Below are 20,901 nucleotides of genomic sequence, written 5' to 3'. Positions count from 1 at the left end.
CCTTCTCCTCCCCCTGGGTCCGGGGGGCAGCCAGCTCTGGAAGAGAAACCTTCTGTGATGGTTTGCTCCTTCCACCCCTCCCTCCCAGCGCTTTTCCAGAGGCTGCAGCAGGATGGCTGGGCAGACGCCCCCCTTGGCCATGCTGCCTGCCCTGGGCGTGCAGCGACCCCCAGACCCACAAGGCAGCCGTGACCACAGGGGAGGCCCAGGCCCGGGGGGTCCCATCCCACAGGAGAGCCCCGTCCCGCAGGGCTGGGGTCTGCCCAGCCCCGGGGGTGCCCTGCCGTGGGCACGTGCTGCCAGCACCTGGAGCTCCTTCCTGGAGCACGGAGCCGGGGGAGGCCGAGGACTGGTGAGCAGCTGGAGAGGCAGATGTGCGGGGAGCCGCTCCATTGGAGGTTACACAAGACCAGCTGTACCGACAGCCGGTGTGAGGCAGGCAGACAGGGCTGGCTGAAAGCTGGGCATGAGGGGGTGAGAGGACATGCTGGTACCCCAACATTTCCCCCAAGAGACAAACCATGGTGAGAGGCCAGCAAATGCTTTATTGCCAAGGACAGCACTTCCCTCAGCCCCTGGGCAGCAGAGATGGAGGCTGCCTCACTGTGTCCCGCACCAGACCGGTCCATACAGACAAGCAGGTCCTTGGTGCCAAGAGCCAGCCCCGGCACCAGCTGCCCAACCTAGGGCCACACAGGGGATGGAGAGAGCTGGACAGCCCAGCCTGCGGGACGGGGACGCTCCCTCAGCGCTAATGCACTGCACCATGCTCCAAGACCACCACCCTAAACACTGCCCACGTGGCTACCGCCAGGCCTGGTGGTCTGCAGACAGCCTGAGGACATTGCTGGCTCCCCAGCAAAGGTGGAGGGCGCTCAGCAAGCAGGAACAGTTGGGGGACAAATGGAGGGGCCCTGATGCCCAAAATTCCTGAGATGGCAGAAATACCTCTCTGTCGCCCAGGGACCCTCACAGCCTAGTCCCCAGCACACACCTCAGTGCCATCCTGCTCACCCCCAGGCCATGTCCCCCAGCACGTGTACCTGCCCTGCTCAAGGCGCCCCTCTGCTCCTGCTCCCTCGGGCCGATGCTGTGCAGGATGGAGGGGTCAGCCTCTCCCGTGTGCCCGCACCCAGCGCAGCATGCTCAGAGGAGACGTCCCAGGAGCAGAGCGCCGGGGGAGCTGCCCCAGGCCACCGGCAGGGCGACGAAGCCCAGCTTGCCGTAGAAGCTCAGTTGCTGCCGGTCAGTGGCACTGACCTGGCAAAACACTCCCCGTGACCCTGGAAAGGAGGTGAGAGGTCAGGCCCCAGCACCGGGAACCCAGCGCTGGGGCTGGGGACCAGTAGCTGGAACCCCCTCCATAAGCGGGTCAGCCTCCCAACTGCCCTTTGGCACTGGCTGCCTGCGTGATGCCTTGAGACACGGGTCCTCGTGCCCCCTGGTGCCAGGGGAGGGCACGGTGCCTGGGAGCTGGGGCCAGACCGTGTCAGCGAGGGGATGGGGAGCCCTGGTGAGGGCTACCCCAGCCCCGTGCTGAGAGGCGGGGTGCAGGTGGGGCCGGCTCCCGGCTTTGGGGTGGGCAAGGGAGCAGTCGGGACGGGGTCGTGCCGGATCAAGGGGGCCCCGGTGCCCCCCAGCACGGGGAGGTCATGCTCACCGTTGGCCCTGAGGGCGCTCAGCAGGCAGATAGCCAGGCTGCGGCTGGCCCCCACATCCAGCACGCGGGGGGCCGTGCCCAGCTGCACCAGGGAGGGGAAGCGCCGCAGCACAGGCAGGGGCACAGCCGGTGGCTCCGCATGGAAGAAGAGCAGTGCTTCCTCCAGGGCATCCTGCAGGAGACAAACACAAGTAAGGGAACCCCTCCATCCCCCCCATACCCACTCCCCTCTGCTCCAGGTGCCCCCTCACCTGTCCTAGAGCTGGGGCACCTGCGCCCAGGTCTCGGGGGTACTTGTGCCGTATGGCCGGCAGCCAGCTGCTGTCTCGCTGTTGCAGGAAGCCTTCAGCGCAGAGTGCTCCGGCTGCGTAGCCGCACGGACCACCCTCATCCTCCAGCACGAACGTGTACTCGGGGCTCAGGCTCAGGAAGCTGCCCAGCAGCCTGCCAGCCGGAGCAGGAGCACCGCTGAGCTGCCGCCTGGAGCCCAGCCTGCCCCAGGGAAATCGCAGACCAGCCAGCCTCCTCCTTCGTGCCCCAGCAGGACAGCACCCCAGCGCCCACCCGACCATCCCTTTGAGACCGCCCCAGCAGAAGCCCTCAGCCAAGGGGAGCCAGCGCAGCCCCCCTGCAGCCAGGCTGGACAGCAGGTCCATCCCCACGGTGGCTGCCACGACCCAGCGGGACATTGGCGCAGGGACTGCCCTCCCTGCCCCCTTCCGCAGGGTGAGGCCACCGCCAGCCGTGGTGCAGGCAGAGCTGGTCCCCGTAGCAATGCGAGGAATGGCCACTGCCTCACACCACGGCCCTGCCTCACCCAGCACATGGCCAGGCTCAGCACACGCCTGGCAGGAGGGAGCCCCAGAGAGGCCACGTCTCACCTGTCACCGAGGAGATCGGGGTGGGCCGCGAGGAGCTCTGCGACTTTGGGGTCACAGTCCAAACTCTCCTGGCACATTCGGTAAAGCTCTGCCTGGAAGACCCAGATCCGCCTCAGCCCTGGCTCTGCCTGCCCTGCCCAGTCCCTGCCCCCTGCTGCCCCTCAGCTGCCTGCCGCCCCCGCCACAGCCCCTGCCGGAGCGCGGCGTGCCGGCCGCTGCCCGAGCTGACCATAAAGAGGGACCGCGACCGGGGCTGTGGCCTCCAGCGCGCCCTGGCCAGGGGAAGGTACGAAGGTACGCGCTTCAGCCCTCCAAGGGCGCTGGCGTCTGCGCCCAGTGATGCACCGTGCACCACCTTCTGCTGGCCTCTGAGGCTCATTGCCACAGGACAGCAACACTTCAGCATGAGAAATTGCCATTCCAGTCAGGCATCCCAGAGCAGCAGCTGCTGAAGAAACGCTGCTCGCCCCAGGACAGAGCATGCTCAGAGCAGCCAGAACGGCAGCAAAGCCGATACCGAAACTCAAGTCTCCACAGGGCATGTGCAATGTGGGACATCTTAAAATTTCCCATCTTGGTCAGATGTGAGTTTGCTGCTGCTCACAGGATCAGCGAAAAGAACATCCCGATAAAAGCATGGCTTCTAAAGGAAAAGCTGCCCTGATCACTGACCGACGAGGGCAGGACAGTGCTCTTCCGAGCGCCGTTCCCAGAACGGGCTGAAGTGCTTAGCTGGATTTTTCTCTCAAAGTTTCGCTGGACACAGACGTTCAGCTTGTTAAAGTTTAGCCTGATGAGATGAAATCTGACAACAGGCAACTGAAAACAAGCTCTGGCAATGGGAATTGCTGGCAGCTGCAGTCTGATATAATCTGCTCTCGTGTGCTCGCAGCTCCTCCTCTGCTATTTACAAGCGCTGCAGCTGTGCGTTGCCGGGTGCTGTATTTAGCAGGGTGTGCTCTTGTGTCCGCCATGGCCGGGTTTGCAGCGTTAGCATTTCCTTTAGCTAGGAGCGGCAGCAGGGTGAGGGAGCAGGGTGTTCGCTGCAGGCTGCGTGGTACGTGGGGAGCCCAGGGCTCTGCTGGATTTGGCAGCAGTTTAACTTGTGTGTCCACCCCCCTCCAAATTCTCCCTTTCCCTCCCCATCCCATCGAACTGCTGGGGTGTCAGACAGAGCGGGGCGGCTGGCAGCAAGCAGGTTGTGGCTGACAGAGGCTGCTGCCTCTCCAGTGAGGAATCATGCTGGAGGCTGGGTGAGTGTTTGAAGAAGGGACTGATTTGGAGGTGAACCCCAGCAGGCTCAGGCACTGCCCAGAGCTGCAGGCTGATGAAGGCTGCAGGAGGTTGCCATCCAGACTTGTCCTGTTCTGGATCTTTCCTGGCATCTGCTCGTGGCCACCGCTGGAGATCAGCGCTGGGGGTGCTCTGGAGATCGCCCTCGCAACCTGGCGACCCCCAGTCTGTGCCAGTTTGGCTGTGGCTGTGCCTGCTGCTCACTTCTGAGCCGGGTCTCCCTCTCCTGCTGCTGGCTGCCAGGAGGGGCCCTGCCTGGGCGCTCGTCGCAGGGAGGTGGGTGACGGTCCCTGCCGAGGCCGCTGGCCACAACACCCGCCCTCCAGCCCAGGGGGCTGACATGCTGCCGGACACAGACCTGGGTGACCTGCCCGGGCTGGCCGGCTCTGAGCGGGGCTGGACCCAGAGGTCCTTTCCCAGCTGCGTCACCCTGCACTGCAAGCTCAGTCTGGGGTCAGCAGCAGATGAGCATGTATCTCGTTAGTGCACGTACAGCACAGGCCATGCAAAGGTGAGCTCTGGCCCGAGCGGTGCTGGCCACCCCTTCAGGCCGTGGCTCCCACCTTGTCCAGGGGCAGCAGCGGGCGCAGGAGGTATGGCTGGCTGGACGGGAAGAGCGGAGGTGGGTGGTAGAAGAGGTCACAGCTGTTCCCCACGGGCAGCAGGGCCTGGAAGAGAGACAGTCTGTCAGGGAGCAGGTTGTCCTGGCTCCAAACCTTGTCCCGGAGGCAGCAGGAGGAGGGTCCCTCTGAGGCACCCTAAACCCCAGGAGCCACAGCCAAGGTGCAGAGGCCCGGGGCAGCTCTGCCTTCCCAAGCTTGCAGCAACCCAACGGCAGGGCCAGGAGCAGCAGCTGGGACCCTGGCTTCCCAATGGCTCCTTCAGACCCCACAGATATGGGCATGCTCTCACCTGCAGCTCTCCAAAGAGGCCCCCACGACGTGCCCAGGGCTCAGCGTCCCTCCCCAGCAGGATCGGGGCAGTGTTGCTCTGGCACCCTGGAGGCAGCAGGAGACAGACACATGCGAGGTGAACAAAAACCTGCTGGGCCAGGGGGAGATCAGCCTCCATCACACAGCAGCATCATGATCCACACTGGTCACAGCTCCAAGGGTCTGCCCCCGCAACCGTGCAGCCTGGGCACGGGCCCTTGCCTGGGCTTGGGCAGCCAGCCCCATGCATTGGGGTAGCAGCACACCCTCCGCAACAAGGCTTGAAGTGGGGGAATGGGGAAAGGACTGATCCTGCCTACACGAACGGTGTAATGTAAAGACACAGCTCCTGGCTGCAGTTGGAAAGCTGCAGCCTGGCAGAGCGCAGCGGACTGCTTTGCTGCCCGGCCAGCCAGCTCTGCAGCGTCTGTGGGAACTTGCCCTGCGTGCAGCTGCTTCCCTGCAGAAGCGGGTCAAGGCGCACGGCTCCGTCTCACACTGAACTTGGAGACCCTCTCAGGTTGTCATCTGGTAACAGTTCTTGGTTTGTAAGAGGTCACAGGGCCCACAGAGCAATCAGGGAACCCTAAACCAGAGGAACAGGGGCTTCCAAAGTGATGCACAGGCATTCAAAATCCAACCTAACCTCTGTCACCCAGGGCATTTCTGCTCCTAATGGCCCATGGATCCCTTTTACCAGAAAGGCTAAGGGGTCCTCAGGTTAAAAGGGCTGAGGAACCATGTCCTAGAAATAGGTATTCCTTCTAGACTGTGAGGGATGGTGAAGAGCTGCTCCCACGACCGCCCTGTCCCCAGCAGCAGTGCCCCATCGTGCTGCAGTGTGTCAGGGCATGCAGGGGTGCCAGCCTTCCCATGGCCATTCCCGCTCTGCTCGGCAGGCAGAGCGTGGGAACGGGCAGCCCGATGACGGTGCTGGCTGCTGCTGTGGGGCTGGAGGTGACGGAGGGTAGTAGCCGGGGCCTCACCGCCCAGGAGGGTGAGCCAGGGCAGCACCGGTACTTACAGCCAAAGCAGCTTCCCCAGGTGCCCTTGGGGTCAGGGTCGCAGAGGAGATGGCCATCTGCAAAGGCGGCAAGGTGGTCAGCACGGGACATGGGTCAGCAGCAGGGAAGGTGTCAAGGGGAGGTGCACTCCCAGAAGAGACCCTGGCACCCCTGGCTGGACACAGGGACCCCAGACCTCTGCAAAGGGGTCCCAGACACCTTCACCTCTTTAGAAGGGGAAACAGTGGATCACCACAGAACAAGCTCCAGATGCCCTGGGTGTGCCGCAGTGCCCGGGGGCCCCGGCACTTTGACATGGCTGGATTTGGCCAGGGTGTGAACAAGCACTACGGGGCCACAGGGGCTGGCTCGGGGCTGGCATCAGCCACGTACCCAGCCAGAGGACGAAGGCACTGGCGGCCAGCAGCATGTTGCGGATGTCCCAGAGGTAGGGGTGGAGGTCGTAGAGCAGTGCCCGTCCGGCGCTGCTGACAAAGCGGCTGTGCAAGCGGCATGTCTGAGCGCAGAGCAGCTGGAAGGACTGGGCTCGGCCGCGCCACCGTGTGCCCTGTGGATGGACCAGGCGTCAGCACAACCGTGACAGGCACCATCCCGCAGCAGGGCCCGGACCAGCCTTACCTCGCAGGCATCGGGTGCCGTGGCCGGGACCCCCACACTGAGGCTGTTTGCCCGGAGCCACCGAAAGTGCTCCAGGAGATGCTGCGCCAGTGGCCCATGATGGTAGGGCAGGTAGAAGAGCTCCACCAGCATCCGCACCTCCCCCAGAGTCAGCGGTGCTATGGGGCTGGACCTGGCCTCCTCTGGGGTCAGTGGTGCTGTGGGGTTGGACCTGGCCTCCTCGAGGGTCAGCAGTGCTGTAGGGACAGATCCAGCCTCCTCTGGGGTCAGCGGTGCCGTGGGGATGGACCTGACCTCCTCTGGGGTCATTGGTGCTGTGGGGCTGGTCCTGGCCTCCTCGGGGGTCAGTGGTACTGTGGGGCCAGACCCAGCCTCCTCCAGGGTCAGCAGGGCCATGGGGCTAGACCCAGCCCCCTCTGGGGTCAATGGTGCTGTAGGGACGGGGCTAGCACCAGCCCCATCACTGAGTGGTGCTGGGGGCCCAGGGCTGACACCAACCCCATCACTGAGCGGTGCTGGGGGCCCAGGGCTGGCGCTAGCCCCATCACTGAGCGGTGCTGGGGGCACAGGGCTGATACCAGCCCCATCACTGAGAGGTGCTGGGGGCCCAGGGCTGGCGCCAGCCCCATCATTGAGCGGTGCTGGGGGCACAGGGCTGATACCAGCCCCATCACTGGGCGGTGCTGGGGGCCCAGGGCTGGCGCCAGCCCCATCACTGAGTGGAGCCATGGGCCCAGGGCTGGCGCCAGCCCCATCACTGAGCGGTGCTGGGGGCACAGGGCTGGCGCCAGCCCCAGGCCTTGGGGGTGTCTGGGGCATCATGTCAGCCCTGCTGGCCTCAGCCTGGGTACTGCTGGGGGACGGGGAGGGGCTGCCACCCCTTGTCCTGTCATCACTGGTGCATAGTGGAAGGTTCTGGCTGGTGTTGGCCTCATTGCTGCAGCGCATGGCGGGGCCTGCGCTGTGAAGGGTCTCAGTAGCCACTGGGGTTCCTGCAGACTGGGCACTCCCAGCCGTGCTGGGCAGAGCAGAGGAGGGCTCACAGCTCGCTCTGCTCCCGGTGGTGAGCTGGTCCCCGTCCCCTGTGGGGCTTTGCCGACTGCCAGTGGGGATCCTGCTCCCACTGCCCTTCTCAGGCTCCGCGGTCACCTTCCTCCTTCCCTCCCCTGGTGCCACAGCACAGGGCTCAGGGCCACGCTGGTCTGCCCCACTGGGAACAGAGTCTTGGGGCTGGGAGTCGGGCGTGATCTCCTGTCCTCCCGCTGTGCCGGGCTGCAGCCTCGTTCCTCCCTTGAGGCTGATGCTGGGGTGTCCTGGGGTCCTTCCTCCTGGCAGAAAGGAGCAACAGGGCAGCCCCTCTGGAACCTGCATGGAAACTGCTGCCCATGGGGCAGGATAGCCCTGGGTGCAGCCGTGCCGGGAAGCTCCATCTCCGAGCTGGTCCAGGGAGCTGCCAGGACCATGGGGTTTGCATCGCTCTGTGCTCTGGAGTTCAGGCCTCTGTGGCTGGTGAGGCCACAGGCTTTACAGAGGCAACCACTGCAAAACACCAAGCTTGCACCTGGCTGGACCCCCTCTTCCAGAGCCGTATCATGGCCCAGGCTCTCACGCTGCCAGATGAGGAGACCCGCTGTGGGATGCGTCCAGGGCAGGAGCACCAACGCCTGCCCACCACGACACACAGAGACCCCGCTGCCGCACCAGCCGGAGTGCCCCATCCAAACGGGCAGGGCATGGGGCTCCCTCACCCCACTGAGCTCCCAGCAGAGCTGGTCCAGCGCTCCAGAGGGGGTGAGGGATGCTGCACGGTGCGAGTTCATCACCTACCTGGCTCCAAGGCCTGCCGGTTTATCTCAGCCACCCAGTCACGCAGCGCCAGCTCCAAGGCCTCCTGGGGGCTGTAGCTTCCCTCCTGTGGGCCTTGGCTGTCCCCCAGGGCTGCTGCAGTCTCCATCCCTAAGGAACTGGAGCTCATCAGCCTGGGCAGCCCCACTCTTTGCTTGATGCAGCTATCCCATGCCACACTGAGGGTGGGCAGCCCCCCCTCCCCCCCCCTCCGCCAAGGAGATGCCCCCAGGATGGATCCCATGCCCGGGGGTGTCAGGTGGTGCCCAGCCAGGTGAGACACCTCACCCAGGCTGCCACGCAGGAAAGCCTGCAGGGCCATGGCAAAGATGGGCAGGGATGGGCAGGGCCCTGCCCTGGGTGCACAAGGTCACTGCTGGCACTGGGGCCCCATGTACAGAGCTGCCGGGGGTGCTGGGGCCAGGTACCTGCGTGATCAGGGTGGGCACAGCTCCGCAGCTCGCTCCGAAACCAGCTGCCCAATGTGTGTATGGGGATGAAGTTGGCCTGGAGCTCGCAGTTGGGGTTGAGGAGCAGTCCATGGAGCCCGGGCATGAGGCCGGGGGCACGTCCCGTGTAGGGGCCCAGGAAGACACGTCTGCAGTCATAGTCGTTGGCGTACAGGTTGTCCCAGATGACGAGGCGTCGGCGCAGGACACCCTCCACCTCCTCCAGCAGCGTGGCTGAGAGCTCCTGTGACACCACCTTTGGGCCTGGAGCATCACGGCACGGACGCGTGTGGAGCACACAGGCAGCACAGTCCATCGTGCACACTCACAACAGGGACATGCACCCCACCCTCCCTGGCCAAGGGGAGAGCAGACCCACGGCCCGACCCACTGCCTGCCTGGCCGGGGCTGCACACCCCGATGCTGAAAGGCACCGCGATGGGGCCACTTGCTGGCGCCTCTCCTGGGACGGAGCAAGGGGCTGCAGGGTTTGCAGACGCTGGCTCTCGCTGAGAAGCCGCACAGGGCCACACACCCCACAGAGCCAGGCCAGGCACTCACCTGTCCAGATGACACCGATCCCTGGGAGCAGCTCCTGGCCAAGGGTCAGCAAGTAGCAGGACTGGCTGGGGCTGGGAGAGCACAGAGAGCTGCAGTATTCTGGGGAGAGAGCACAGAGCATCCCTTGAGAAGCAGAGAGACTGGGAGAGGAGAGGCTGCCTGGGATCGATGGATAGGGGCTGGGGAGATGCGCGGTGCAGGGAATATAGCATGCACGGCTGCTGAAGCGCCAGCCCATCTGCAGCCTGGTCCTGTCCTAGTCCCGAGATCTCCAGGGCTCCCTCAGGACCATGAGGGGGCTGGGGGGAGCTGCTGCTGTCAGGGCAGTCAGCTCTCAGCAGACACAGGTGCTGGGTGCAGCCAGCCAAAGGGCACCCCAGTCTGCTGTGGGGTGCCACAGCTGGCCAAGCACCAGGCTCCCGGGGGGGGGTGGCTGGGGCCGCACAGCTGCAGGCGGTACCTGTAGGGCAGAAGAGGAAGACGGAGGGTTGGCCCAGCTCCTGGTACACCTCGTTGGCCACAGAGGCCTGAGCCTGCGCCAGGGAGGGGAAGACGTCTCTGTCAGCTTGGCACATGCAGGGGTCGATGTCATCAAAGAGCAGCGCGAAGGAGCGGCACCCCATGGCAGCCACCTGTGGGCATGGGCACAGGCTGCTAGGATCCCTGGGCAGCAGAGAGAAAGGAGGCAGCGAGCCCTGGACGAGCCCCTGCTGCCTGGGCCCGTAAGGACAGCAGGGGTCCGGGGCGCCTGGACAGATGGGGTGGGCAGAGCAGCCCTTGCCGTGTTCCCCATGCCTGCCCAGCAGATGCTGTGCACAGGGCCCAGCCGCTCCATGGGCACATGCCAGCCCCTCATCCACAGCCCACCTCGCTCCAAGCCCTGGTTTGCCATGGGCCAGGAGCCCTTTCAAACCAGAGTCTGTGCTGCGGTGGCCCAGAGCCCACTCCCACCGTGCCGCTGCCGGGCAGCCCCGCTCACCACCTGCCACATCCACTGCCCCTGAACCACGCTCCCGCATTGCTCTGCAGCGCTGGGAGCCCCACGGCAGGAGCGGAGGCCAGCAGAGCCTCATGGGGAGCCTCGCCGCACGCCGGGGCAGGTGCTCCCTGCGCCAGGGCTGGCTGGGGCAGCTGGCGAGGTGGCCGGGCATGGCGCAGCGCAGGGCAGCTGCTGCCTGGGCTGTGCCGCCGGGAGGGGCAGCCGCCCACAGAGGAAACCCACTGTGCCGGCGGCTCTTGACCCTCCCTGGGGACCTGGGGCTCAGCACCAGCCCGCACCAGCCTCTGGTGTCGCCCAGCGAGCTCTGGGGCTTGGCTGGTCCCTCTCCTGCCCCCAGCGCTGCCTGGTGGCAGTCAGGCATCCACAGAGCCCTCAGCTCTCTGTCACCGTGACAGGGACAACACGTCTGACACCGGGCACCCCACAGAGCTGCTCCCTGATGCACAGCAGCAGGAGGGGTTTATAGCCCCACACCAGCCTTTGGGGTGAGCATGGGGCCCACACACAAGCACGCGTGCCTCTCGCCAGGGAGCAGTGGGATGAAGGAATGGCCCACGGTACCTGCCTGAGTTTTTGCTGCAGCAGAAGCCGATCCCCGGCACTTGAAAACACCATGTCCTGGCCAGCAGAAATGGCGAAAACAAACTCCACGCCCTGCTCTTGGGCAGCTTCGATGAGAGACCGCATGCGGGCTGGGGACAAAGCAGAGGAGGTGCTGTGAGCGCTGGGAGGCAAGGGATGGAGGGAGGCAAGGGATGGAGGGAGGCAAGGGATGGAGGGAGAGGGAACCACAGTGGCCCGAAAGGAAGGAGCTGAGAGCATCGGAAGGCACGAGAGAGCATCTGGAGGGGACGCAGTTTCCAGTCCCTTGGGACACAGAGGACTCTCCACAAGGGGCTGTGGGCATATTCGAGCATATTGTCAGAGACCCACGTGGGGAGCTCCCCATGCTGGGTGGACTCCTAGGCAATTCCATGTGATGGGCAGGGTCTAGGGAGGCTCCTTGTGCCGGGCAGGGTCTAGGGGTCTCCTTGCACTAGGGAGGGCCCCTGGGGCTCCCTGCAATGGGCAGGTTCCTGGCAGGAAGAGCGGTAACAGCCAGCCTGACCCTGGCTGAGATGCAGACCATGCTTCACCCTTGAGGACCTGGGACACCTGCAGCCCACCCATGCTGGGGCCCAGCAGAGCCGCTACCTGCCTCATGCTCTGTGTAGGGCTCTCGCCAGAGCAGCCGGTGCTTCAGCTCGTCCTTGGGTGCATACATGTAGCAGTTCAGCCCCCAGCGTTTCAGCCTGTGCAGCAAGGAGACGGGGTCACCCAGGGCTCCAGACGCGCTCTTTGCAAAGAGGCATCCGGGCAGGTGCCAGCTCGCAACAGCAAGAGCTCCTCGGCACACAGCGTCCTCTCCTTCCCCAGAGCCGCACGGTGTCCTGCAGCTTCCAGCCTCACACAGAGGCCCCCAGGCTGCGGAGCCGCGGCTCTTCCCCTGCACAGGGAGCTTGCCCCGCGTACTTTCGACAGCCACACAGAGACATTAATCTCACCCAGTGCTGAGCACAACGATTTGTGTTGTTTAGGGACCTCCAGAAAGATAGTGTATCTGGCCTCAAAAAGCACGAATTCCTTCCAGAATCTCCCCAGCAATCCAAGACTCACTGGAAATTATCAGGACAGGACAGACACCTCCCCAGACAGCTCTTTTGGCACTCCTGCGTGAAAGCCATCTGATATATTCATTTATTTTTATTTATCCGCCTTAGTAGACGATGTTTAACATTTTCCCACGAAGAACAGACTGGGAAGCACTTCATGTGCCACATGATACAAGTGCCTCCTCTTGTTTCTTTCCAGAGAAGAAAAACACCAATGAACATACCGCTCACATGTGCAAACATCTGAACCTACATCCCAGTCCAGTACCAGCCAAGGCCATCATTAGACCTCATTCCTAATATACTTTAAAACATCACATCTTGTTTTCCTTCCTGCACGTTTTCCCCAACTTTTCTATGCTACATTTTTCCATATCTGCATCTCTGGTCCCTGCACTATGTCCTTACTTGCCCCACACTGTCACCAGCGCACTCTCACAGCATGACCGGCACATTTCCCACGCACTGCACGGCTGCCAGCACCATCACCAGCACACGGCCCTGCCGTCGCTGGCCCACTGCCCAGCCATCACCAGTGCACTGCCCACACTGTCACCAGCACCCTGCCCAGTCATCGCCAGTGCACTGCCCACACTGTCACCAGTGCACTGCCCAGCCATCACCAGTGCACTGCCTACACTGTCACCAGCACGCTGCCAAGTCATCACCAGTGCACTGCCCACACTGTCACCAGCACCCTGCCCAGTCATCGCCAGTGCACTGCCCACACTGTCACCAGTGCACTGCCCAGCCATCACCAGTGCACTGCCTACACTGTCACCAGCACGCTGCCAAGTCATCACCAGTGCACTGCCCACACTGTCACCGGTGCGCTGCCCACACTGTCACCGGCACACTGCCCCTGCTGTGACCAGCACACGCTCCACACCATCCCCAGCGTGCTGCCCGTGCCATCACCAGGGCAGCACCCCCACTGACCAGTGTGCTGCCTAGGCTGTGACCATCATGCTGCCCGTGCCAGATGCTCCACAGGAGGCCCCGCAGGCCCCAGTCCGTCGGTGGCAGGTCATCCCACTGATGCATGGGCGCCAGCTGCTAGGAGAGGGCTTTTTCTCTCCTGCATGGATCAACTCCCATCCCAAGGTGATTGTCACAACCAGCCAGTGCCAGATCCTGCCCACACCCTTCTGCCACAGGGACACATGGTGACACACGCACATACATGGGGACTCACAGAGACACAAGGGCCACCTCCACACCAAGCAGGAATGGCAGCCTCAGGTTAAAGTGGCCACCTGTGCCCACGGTGGAGTGACGCAGGTTTGCCGTGCCGCCTGTTTCCACAACGCTAAGCCCAGCTCCAGCGAGGCCAGGCTGCCTGGAAGCACCCGCCTGGTGCCCTCGCTGGGAGCGCAGGGTGGCGGGGATGGCGGCCCCGGGCAGGGCGAGCTGGCCACTTGCTGCTGGTGGCAGCAGGCACGCAGCACGCTGTCCTGTGGCCAGCGCGCCCACAGGGGCTGGTGCCGTGTGGCGCTGCCCAGGCCCCCATGGGTCAGAGATGAGGCAATGGGCGCTCATCCTGCTGGGTCAGCACCCGAGGTGGGCTTCCAGCCCACTGAACACCCCACCTTCTCTCTCACGCTGATCTGACTTCCCATTTCCAGCCCCAGCCCCTCTGCCTGCTCCTGCACACGGGCTGCCCTAGCCGACCCGCGCCACGCTGCAGTCAGGGCAGAGCAGCTTTTCTGGTGCCTCCAGAGGCGGCATTTTCAGGCTCGCATAGCCCTCACGCTCCTCTCCAAGCCCTTCCCAGCTGCCATCGTTCCTCCCATGGTGCGGGCAGCAGAGTCCGACCCAGTCCCACGGGCAGCTCCCTGTGGGTCTGCACCCTCACTGGAGCACCGGTGCCAGCACTGCGGTGCCAGCTGTGCGGTGCCAGCACTGCGGTGCCAGCACTGCGGTGCCAGCTGTGCGGTGCCAGCTGTGCGGTGCCAGCACGCAGGGGCTGGTGCCCACCCAGCCCCTTCCGGGCCCCGTCCCCAGACCCCCTTCCCCTGGGGCCCAGGCCCCCCAGCCAAGCACATCTGGCTGCAGCTGGGCTGTGGCAGAGTCCCAGCACCACCTGCCGGCACAGGGCAGCACAGCCCGCGTCTGTCCGGGCGTCCTTGGGCTGCCCGTCCGTCCGTCCCGCAGCCGCCACGCCCGGGCCCACGGCGGGGGAGTCTCCCCGGGCCGGACCGGGGGTGCAAGAGTGCTGGGACGGGGGGGGGCACTGTGGCATCGGCCCGGGGAGAAGCATAAGCCCCCTTCGCTGCCCTCGCCCCAGCATCCCAACGGCAGGCCAGCCCCAGGAGCCTCCCTCCGGCACGTTTTCCCTCACCGCTCCTGCCTCCACAGCACTCTGCCTTCCACCTCCTCACGCTGCCGCAGGCTAGTGCCTTCAGAGAGGAAAATTCAGGGTACTTGCCATTGGAAGAGAAGTTTCCTCTGTTCCATAGACCATGGTCTCCCATAGAAACCTGTAAAAGGGAAAAAAAAAAAAAAAGCCAAAATGCAGTTGCCAGTAACTGCCTTAAAACAGAGTCTCTCCCTGTACTATCCCTAAGTGGCTGCTCTTAACTCAGAGATCCACCAGTCGTTCACCTCCGTGTACTTCAAATGTCCATTATCCTGCTGTGATCTTGCTGGGCATTGGTATTCAAGCAAGTGGGTATAATGTCCGTGCTTCTGTCCTTCCCAGAAAGAGGCAGCTGGGAAGAATTGCACAAGGTAGCACAGTAAAAGCCAAGCCTAGAGGAGACGGCTGAGGGCTGGCTAGGCTGTAAGGCACTCTAGCATGATTTTGGGGTGCACCAAAGCACAGACCTATTGCACATACATCCTAGCGTTTTCTGCCTGGGGATTTTCTTCTTCACAGAGACCAGCTCTGTGTCTCTCTGCATCTCTCTGTGTCTGTGTAGGGTCAGGCTGTGTCACGCAGAGCATCACCACTCCTGTATGGGCTACAAAAGCTGCTCGCTCTGTCTTTAATCACTGCACCACTCAAACTGCACCACAATTGCACTGACACAGCTCGCCCCTACGCCCTGCAAACACATACCTGCATTGCAGCAGCACAGGGCTTTGAGGCAGCATCCCTGTCCCATGGCAAGCTGTTCAGATCAGGAACACACAACCAGCCTCAGGGATGCCCATGAGTGCTGGACCGTGACTCCACAGGACGTTTCACAGACACCTTGTCTGACCCCACTGGAAAACACCATCCCCATAAACTTGCAAAGGGAAAATCCAGAGAGGGAAAGGACACCAGGGAGCAGTTGTCTGCTAACGAAGACACTCATCAATGAGCGCCAAGGCTGGCCACAAGGACATCGCCCTTCCAGAGGTTCACATCAACAAAACCGAATGCAGGAAATACAGATCTGGAGTCAGCAAATTCCCAAGCGTTTCTTAACATTTCCACTTCTGCTGCGTGCAGGCTTTAGGCGGTTGTGGGGCACCAGTGTCTGACACAACCGTGAGGCTGCAGCACCACAGCGGCTCAGTCCGCCCTGTGCTCTGCATGGCCGGGAACCAGTCTGCGACTGGACATAGTGAGCAGGGGCACTGCTGGACATGCAGCACCCATCCCCTGTGGGGACCGCTGTCAAGGCAGGGCCCTTCCTAGTGCTGCATGTGGGAAGACCTGGGAGGTGCAGAGTTGTCTGCAAAGCCAGTGAGAAAGAATATCCAGTGGAAAGCAAGCCAGTTCACTTGGGGACAATGGGAGAACAGGCAGGTAAATGGGTTTGGAGAGAGGCAGATTTGACAGCTTCTTGAAGAGGAGGGTAAGGGGAACCTGTAAGTGTTCCAGCACAGACCTGAAACGTAGCAGGAGAAGAATCTTCAGTGACTTCAAGTCCCTGCCAGATCTGGCAGCTGCAATGTGAAGTCTCACAGAAAATACGTTACGTCTTGAACAGCGATGGCAATTAGCCATCAAGGCAGCTTCCTAATTTGGGATGGGCTCTGCATCAGGGGCCGCTTTTAAATCAGTCAATGCACTTCCTAGCAGACAAGGCCGACAGGAGCAGATATTCAGGGAGGTGAATGCGTTCACTGAACTGGGCAGCACACAAGGGCAGATCGCAATGACTCTATGAAAAGGACCAGCTCTCAGCGTCTGGCATGAGGCCAGCACTGCCCAGAAAAGCACCCGCGTTTCCCCAAAGCACCTGGGTGCACCGGAGCCGGTCTGCCTGGGAGGAGACCCCGATGCCCCACTCCCTTTGGCAGGAGCCCGCCCTGCAGCCCTCAACACCAGCCTTGGGCAGCGGTGGGGTAGGTTGTGCCACAGCACGCACTGAACATTATCTTCTTTGCAGATAGATCTTCCACCTGCTTGAACATCTACACGGTTATTCCAACTACTTTGAAATAATATATATTCACCTTACTCGCCATCCCCCACCGCACACAGGGCCAAATTTGTGGCCACTCAAGGATCCCAGCAAACATTTCACCCAAAGAAGGTATTTCCATGATAAATAAGATTTTTCCACTTCCCAATCCATAGAACGCCTGCTCAGCTCACGGTGAGGTCCCCGGAGTCCCCGTACAGCACCTGCCTGCAAGCGCCTCGCTCGCACTTCGCTGTGAGCTGACGCTGCCTTGCAAGCACGACACAGCCCCTACCCACGCCCTGCCAGCAGCAGCTCTGTTGGAAATGCCACCCCAGTGTATTCTGCCCAGTAAAGTGGCTTAAATCGCACCAGCAAAATCTCTTTGTACCCGTGGCTGCACTTCCAAAGGAGTGATGTCGGTGCTCTGCTGTTTTGCAGACAGACGAGCACTGATGCGTGATGCTGTGCGTTTGTACCTCGGCTCTCCCGTGGCCCAGATCGCTGCATCAGTAACCCGTCAACACCATTACTTGCCAAACTCTGGGCCATCTGGGATGTCCCTCAGTAATTTCTTCACAACCGTTAGCAAAGTTCTGATGAACACATTGGGAAGCAAAGTCCCTAGGCCCCAACTGTTCCTCAGCCCCTCTCCGGTCCTGGGTGCAGGTCGCCCAGAGGCGTCAGTCCGTCCGCGCTCTCTGCTGCTGCTAGCAACGGCCGGGGTGTCAGGAGGGAGCAGGGGGCTCTGCGCAGGACACGTCACTCCTGGCCTGCCTTGCTCCTGCTACAGCTGCAGCCTGCGCGGCAGCCTGCCTGCCGCAGCACCCCCCGTTCCCTGCCAGGGCCTGTGCTGCCAGGGTGAGGGACGCCTTTCCTTCCTCATTCTCTAGGGACCTCCTCCTCCTCCTGGAGTGGCTCTGCTGGCAGCATGTGTCCTTCTCTTGCCCAGGTCAGCTTTCCTATATCAATGATTCTTGTCTGACTCATATTTCTTTTTACTATCAACTTCCCCATCCCTGCACTTTCTATTTATTTTGTGTTTATTTGCGTGGTGCTTTTGCTTCCTCCCGGGCAAGGCAGCGGGCAGTGGGTTTCAGCGGGGTACTGTGCTGCCAGGCAAAGTGGAGATGCTTCGCTGAGTGGGTGCCAGGCCTGGCCCAGCTCCAGAGGCGCCGTGCTGCAGAAACAGGAGTTGGGGGTGGGGGCCCAGAAGGACAGGGCTCAGCCATACAGAGCTGCCATGAGAGACCAAGGCAGCGTTGCGCTGCGGGCAGGGAGGCAGGAGGGCACGCACCGGGATGCTGCCCCCACGCCCAGGGCAGAGGAAAACCCTGCAGAGTGCTGGAGGCAGAGCAGCGGGTCCCCATGCCCCGCTGCGGGCGGCTGTGCTGGGGCGGCTGCGGGGTGCGGCAGTGCTCTGGGGAAGAGCTGGGGAGCCTCAGTGGGGGGGTGCTGGTCCCGTACCCCTGGGCAGAGACAGGGTGCTGTGCAGGGGCCCGGCTCCCTGCCTCCCCAAACCCGGGGGCGCGGACCGGCTCAGGTCCCGGCGGCCCTTCCCGGCCCCTGTTCGCTCCGGGCGGACCGGGCCAGCCCCCGCAACGCCCGGGCGGGGCACCGGCGCCAGCCGCGGCCCGGGGGGACCTACCTTCCACCACGCCGCAGAGGAAGCGCGGCCGCCCCGCCATGCCCGCGCAGGAGCGGCCCTGCCGGTGCTGGGGCCGGCGGAGGGGTGCGCGGCGGGACGGAGGGATGCAAGGAGGGACAGAAGGATGTGCGAAGGGATGCGCAGAGGGACGGAGGGATGCACGGAGGGATGCACGGAGGGATGGAGAGGTGCGCGGAGGGATGCACGGAGAGCTGGAGGGATGCACGGAGGGATGGAGGGATGCAAGGAGGGCTGCAAGGAGGGATGGAGGGCTGCACGGAGGGATGGAGGGATGCACGGAGGGATGCACGGAGGGATGGAGGGATGCACGGAGGGATGCAAGGAGGGATGGAGGGATGCACGGAGGGATGGAGGGATGCACGGAGGGATGGAGGGATGCAAGGAGGGGTGCGCGGAGGGACGGAGGGGTGCGCGGAGGGACTGGCGGAGGGACGGCTCCGCCGCTTGCCCTCCCCCCGCGGAGACGCGGCCGCCGCAGCGCAGGGGGCGGCCCCGGCGGGTGGGGCGGCGGCGGGGGCAGGGCGCGGCGCGGCGCGGCGCGGGGGGGCCCCGCGTAGCCCCCGGGCGAGGCGGCCCCGTGGAGCGCCGGGCGCCGCGGCCCTGCCCGGGGTCGCCGCGGGAGGAGGTGCCCGAGCCCCGCTGCTGCAGCAGAGCCGGGCCCGGCCCGGTGCAGCGCCTGCTCCCGGCCCGCAGCCCGGGGCCGCCCGCGCTCCCGGCGCTCCCGGCGCCCTGGTGCCCACGGCAGCCCCTGCTCCGTGTCCCCGGCACCCCAGGGGCGGGTGTTCTCCCGCTGCAGGCCCAGGGTCGGTATTTCTCCTGCCTTTGCAGCTTCCCGGGACCCAACAGCCCCAGGCCCCAGAGCTGCTCCGGGTGCTCGGGTGTCATTATTCCCCTGTATCACCGCCGAGCTGGCACCTTCCCCGCCGGTACCCTCATGCCGGGCCCAGGGTGTGATGCCGCTCTGGCTCACCACGTCCATGAGATCGGGGCTGTTTCACGTGCCTTGCACATGACTCACCTGCTTGCATATCTCAGGCTGCTATTTGCCTTTTTGTCACACTGCTCTGAGCTGTTGACACATGTTTGGCTTGTGACCCTCTCTGTCCCACAGGTTCTGGTTTGCAGAAGTGCCGCCACGTCATTAGTTCCCTATCCTGCAGCTGCACGGTCGCTGGTACCTGCCTACATGCGGGACCGTCTGTTTGACGTCACTGAATTGCTCTGCTCTTTTTCTGACCACTTTTCCTGTTTGTCAGTCTCATCGTAAGGGGGACCTGTGTTCTGCAGCATCCCTGCAGCCTTCCCCAGCCAAATGGCATCGTAACCCAGAGAGCGAGTACACGACTTTGTTACCGTGCAAGTGTGAGGGATGGAGCCAGGAGAGAGCAGAGGTGAGGCACTGCCAAGTGCCCTCCCAGCAGCTGTCACCACCTGCAGCCGGTTCGTCTAACCCACAGGCATGGGCTTGCACAGGAGAACTGGGCATCAGAGGCCTAGAAAATCAGGCACTGTGGCATCTTCCTCTTCCCTTTGCAGGTTAATGTAGTGCTAGGAAGCCAAGTCATGGTGTCTGGGCGATCAAAGCAGCAAGCAGCCCAAGAGCGGCTGACCAGCAGCGACCTGGCAGGGAAGAGGCCATCAGAGTGCACTGCAGGCTAGCGAGGTCTGCCCAAAGCTCAGCTGTATGGCATGGAGGAGGCTGCACAAAGCAAGGAGAGCCCAGAGCACTTACAGCCTCAGCACCTGAACAGGGGTCTCATCACCAGACTCACACACAGCAATAAAAGCTGCGTGCTGGCTGCAGGACAGACAATGACACTGCAGGAAAGCCAGCTCGGCGCTGCCAGGTTGGGTTATTCACGTGCAGGGAGCAACTGCTGGGGCTTGCTGAGCACAGGCCATGCTTGTGCTTGCTCTTTGCCTTGTGGCCTGCACCAGCCCCTGCCGAGTTTTGCTGCTGGTGGGCGCTGAGTTCAAGCCTGGCCCTGGAGAAGGCTGCTGGGGCAGACTGGAGCGGCCAGCCATGGCAGGGGCAGTGCTGGGAGCCACCCAGTGCCCCTGGCGTGGCCACGGTGCCCAGGGACAGGGCAGGTTAGCGGTAGAGAGCTGTGGATGACATTACCCTGTCCAGGAAGACTGTCAGAGAAGGAAGTCAGGCAGGGCTGTGCATACACGGGTGTGTTTGCTGTGATTCTTCCCCTTCCCTGTTGCCCCTGGGAGCACCTGGCTATTTGTTCCATGGTTTTCTTGGACTTGGAAGTTGAGCTAAGTGGCCTCTCATTCTTCACTTCCTTTTTTTTCTCCTATCAAAGACAGGCACTGTGTCACCCCTTTTTCCTGTTCTCTGAAACCTCATCCATCCTCTACCAGTTCTCAATATTATCCTCACTCATCTTCAGCCCAGCCAGTCTGATCACATTGTCCCTTATCCAGCACGAGCACCCATCTCTGGCGCTCATGTTAGTGGCGGTCGCAGCCGCCCTCCTCAGTGCAGGCTGAGGGGAAGAAGCCATCGAGCACTTGAGCCCTGTCACCTTCTGCTGTCCCTCCCAGTCTCGGTAGGACACTGGGCCACGTGGGCTGCTCAGCACCCTCCTACTGACACCTTCCCTTTTGAAGGTTTTCTTGCAATCCTTCATGTTTCTTGCTAGTTACAATTTGTCTCATACTTTGGCTTCCCTGATTTTTTGTTAATTTCTTCTGTTCCTCCGATTTTTTTCACCTAGTTTCTACTTTTACGCCTTTCCTTCTGAAGTTTCATGTCATTATCTGAACTACGAGCCCCCGCTTCCCCCAGTGCCGGGGTGGTTTCCATTGTGCCCTATTGCTTCACTAAAGCCCTGCCAGGCTTTCTGAATGCTTTTTGTTGGACCTGATGTCCAGCTCCCTGAATTCCTTAGGTTTTCTCTGAAAGGCGCTTTGAAGGTGCTCTCCACTTCGACACCCTCAAGCGCTTCCTCTCTTTTGTCTAGAATG

The 20,901-nt window shown here is 62.7% G+C and overlaps 1 protein-coding gene across 7 annotated transcripts; it reads right to left on the bottom strand.

The window, feature by feature from the left end:
* Positions 1-525: 525 nt before the first annotated feature.
* Positions 526-18,069, bottom strand: LOC104013753 (protein O-GlcNAcase-like). Of its 7 annotated transcripts, none has more exons than XM_087736474.1 (18): positions 17,905-17,962; positions 14,978-15,737; positions 14,345-14,396; positions 11,459-11,556; positions 10,826-10,956; positions 9,725-9,896; positions 9,265-9,363; positions 8,683-8,967; positions 8,237-8,365; positions 6,410-7,737; positions 6,164-6,338; positions 5,791-5,847; positions 4,747-4,832; positions 4,398-4,502; positions 2,542-2,633; positions 1,912-2,104; positions 1,661-1,832; positions 526-1,283 (listed from the first exon to the last, which is right to left on the bottom strand). In XM_087736474.1, the coding sequence occupies exons 2-18, from the start codon at positions 15,021-15,023 to the stop codon at positions 1,147-1,149; spliced, it is 3,357 nt and encodes a 1,118-aa protein (XP_087592600.1). In that variant the 5' UTR covers positions 15,024-15,737; positions 17,905-17,962; the 3' UTR covers positions 526-1,146. The 7 variants fall into 7 exon arrangements, with proteins under 7 accessions (XP_087592600.1, XP_087592601.1, XP_087592602.1 ...); XM_087736475.1 differs by having other exon boundaries at positions 6,410-7,734; XM_087736476.1 differs by lacking the exon at positions 14,978-15,737 and having other exon boundaries at positions 17,905-18,069.
* Positions 18,070-20,901: the final 2,832 nt, after the last annotated feature.

This window comes from Nipponia nippon, unplaced genomic scaffold, assembly GCF_047370975.1.
Source record: "Nipponia nippon isolate SJK-2023a ecotype South Korea unplaced genomic scaffold, ASM4737097v1 scaffold_6, whole genome shotgun sequence".
Classification (NCBI taxonomy): domain Eukaryota; kingdom Metazoa; phylum Chordata; class Aves; order Pelecaniformes; family Threskiornithidae; genus Nipponia; species Nipponia nippon.
Note: the sequence above shows the minus strand (reverse complement) of the source record. Positions and strands in the feature narration are given on the sequence as shown.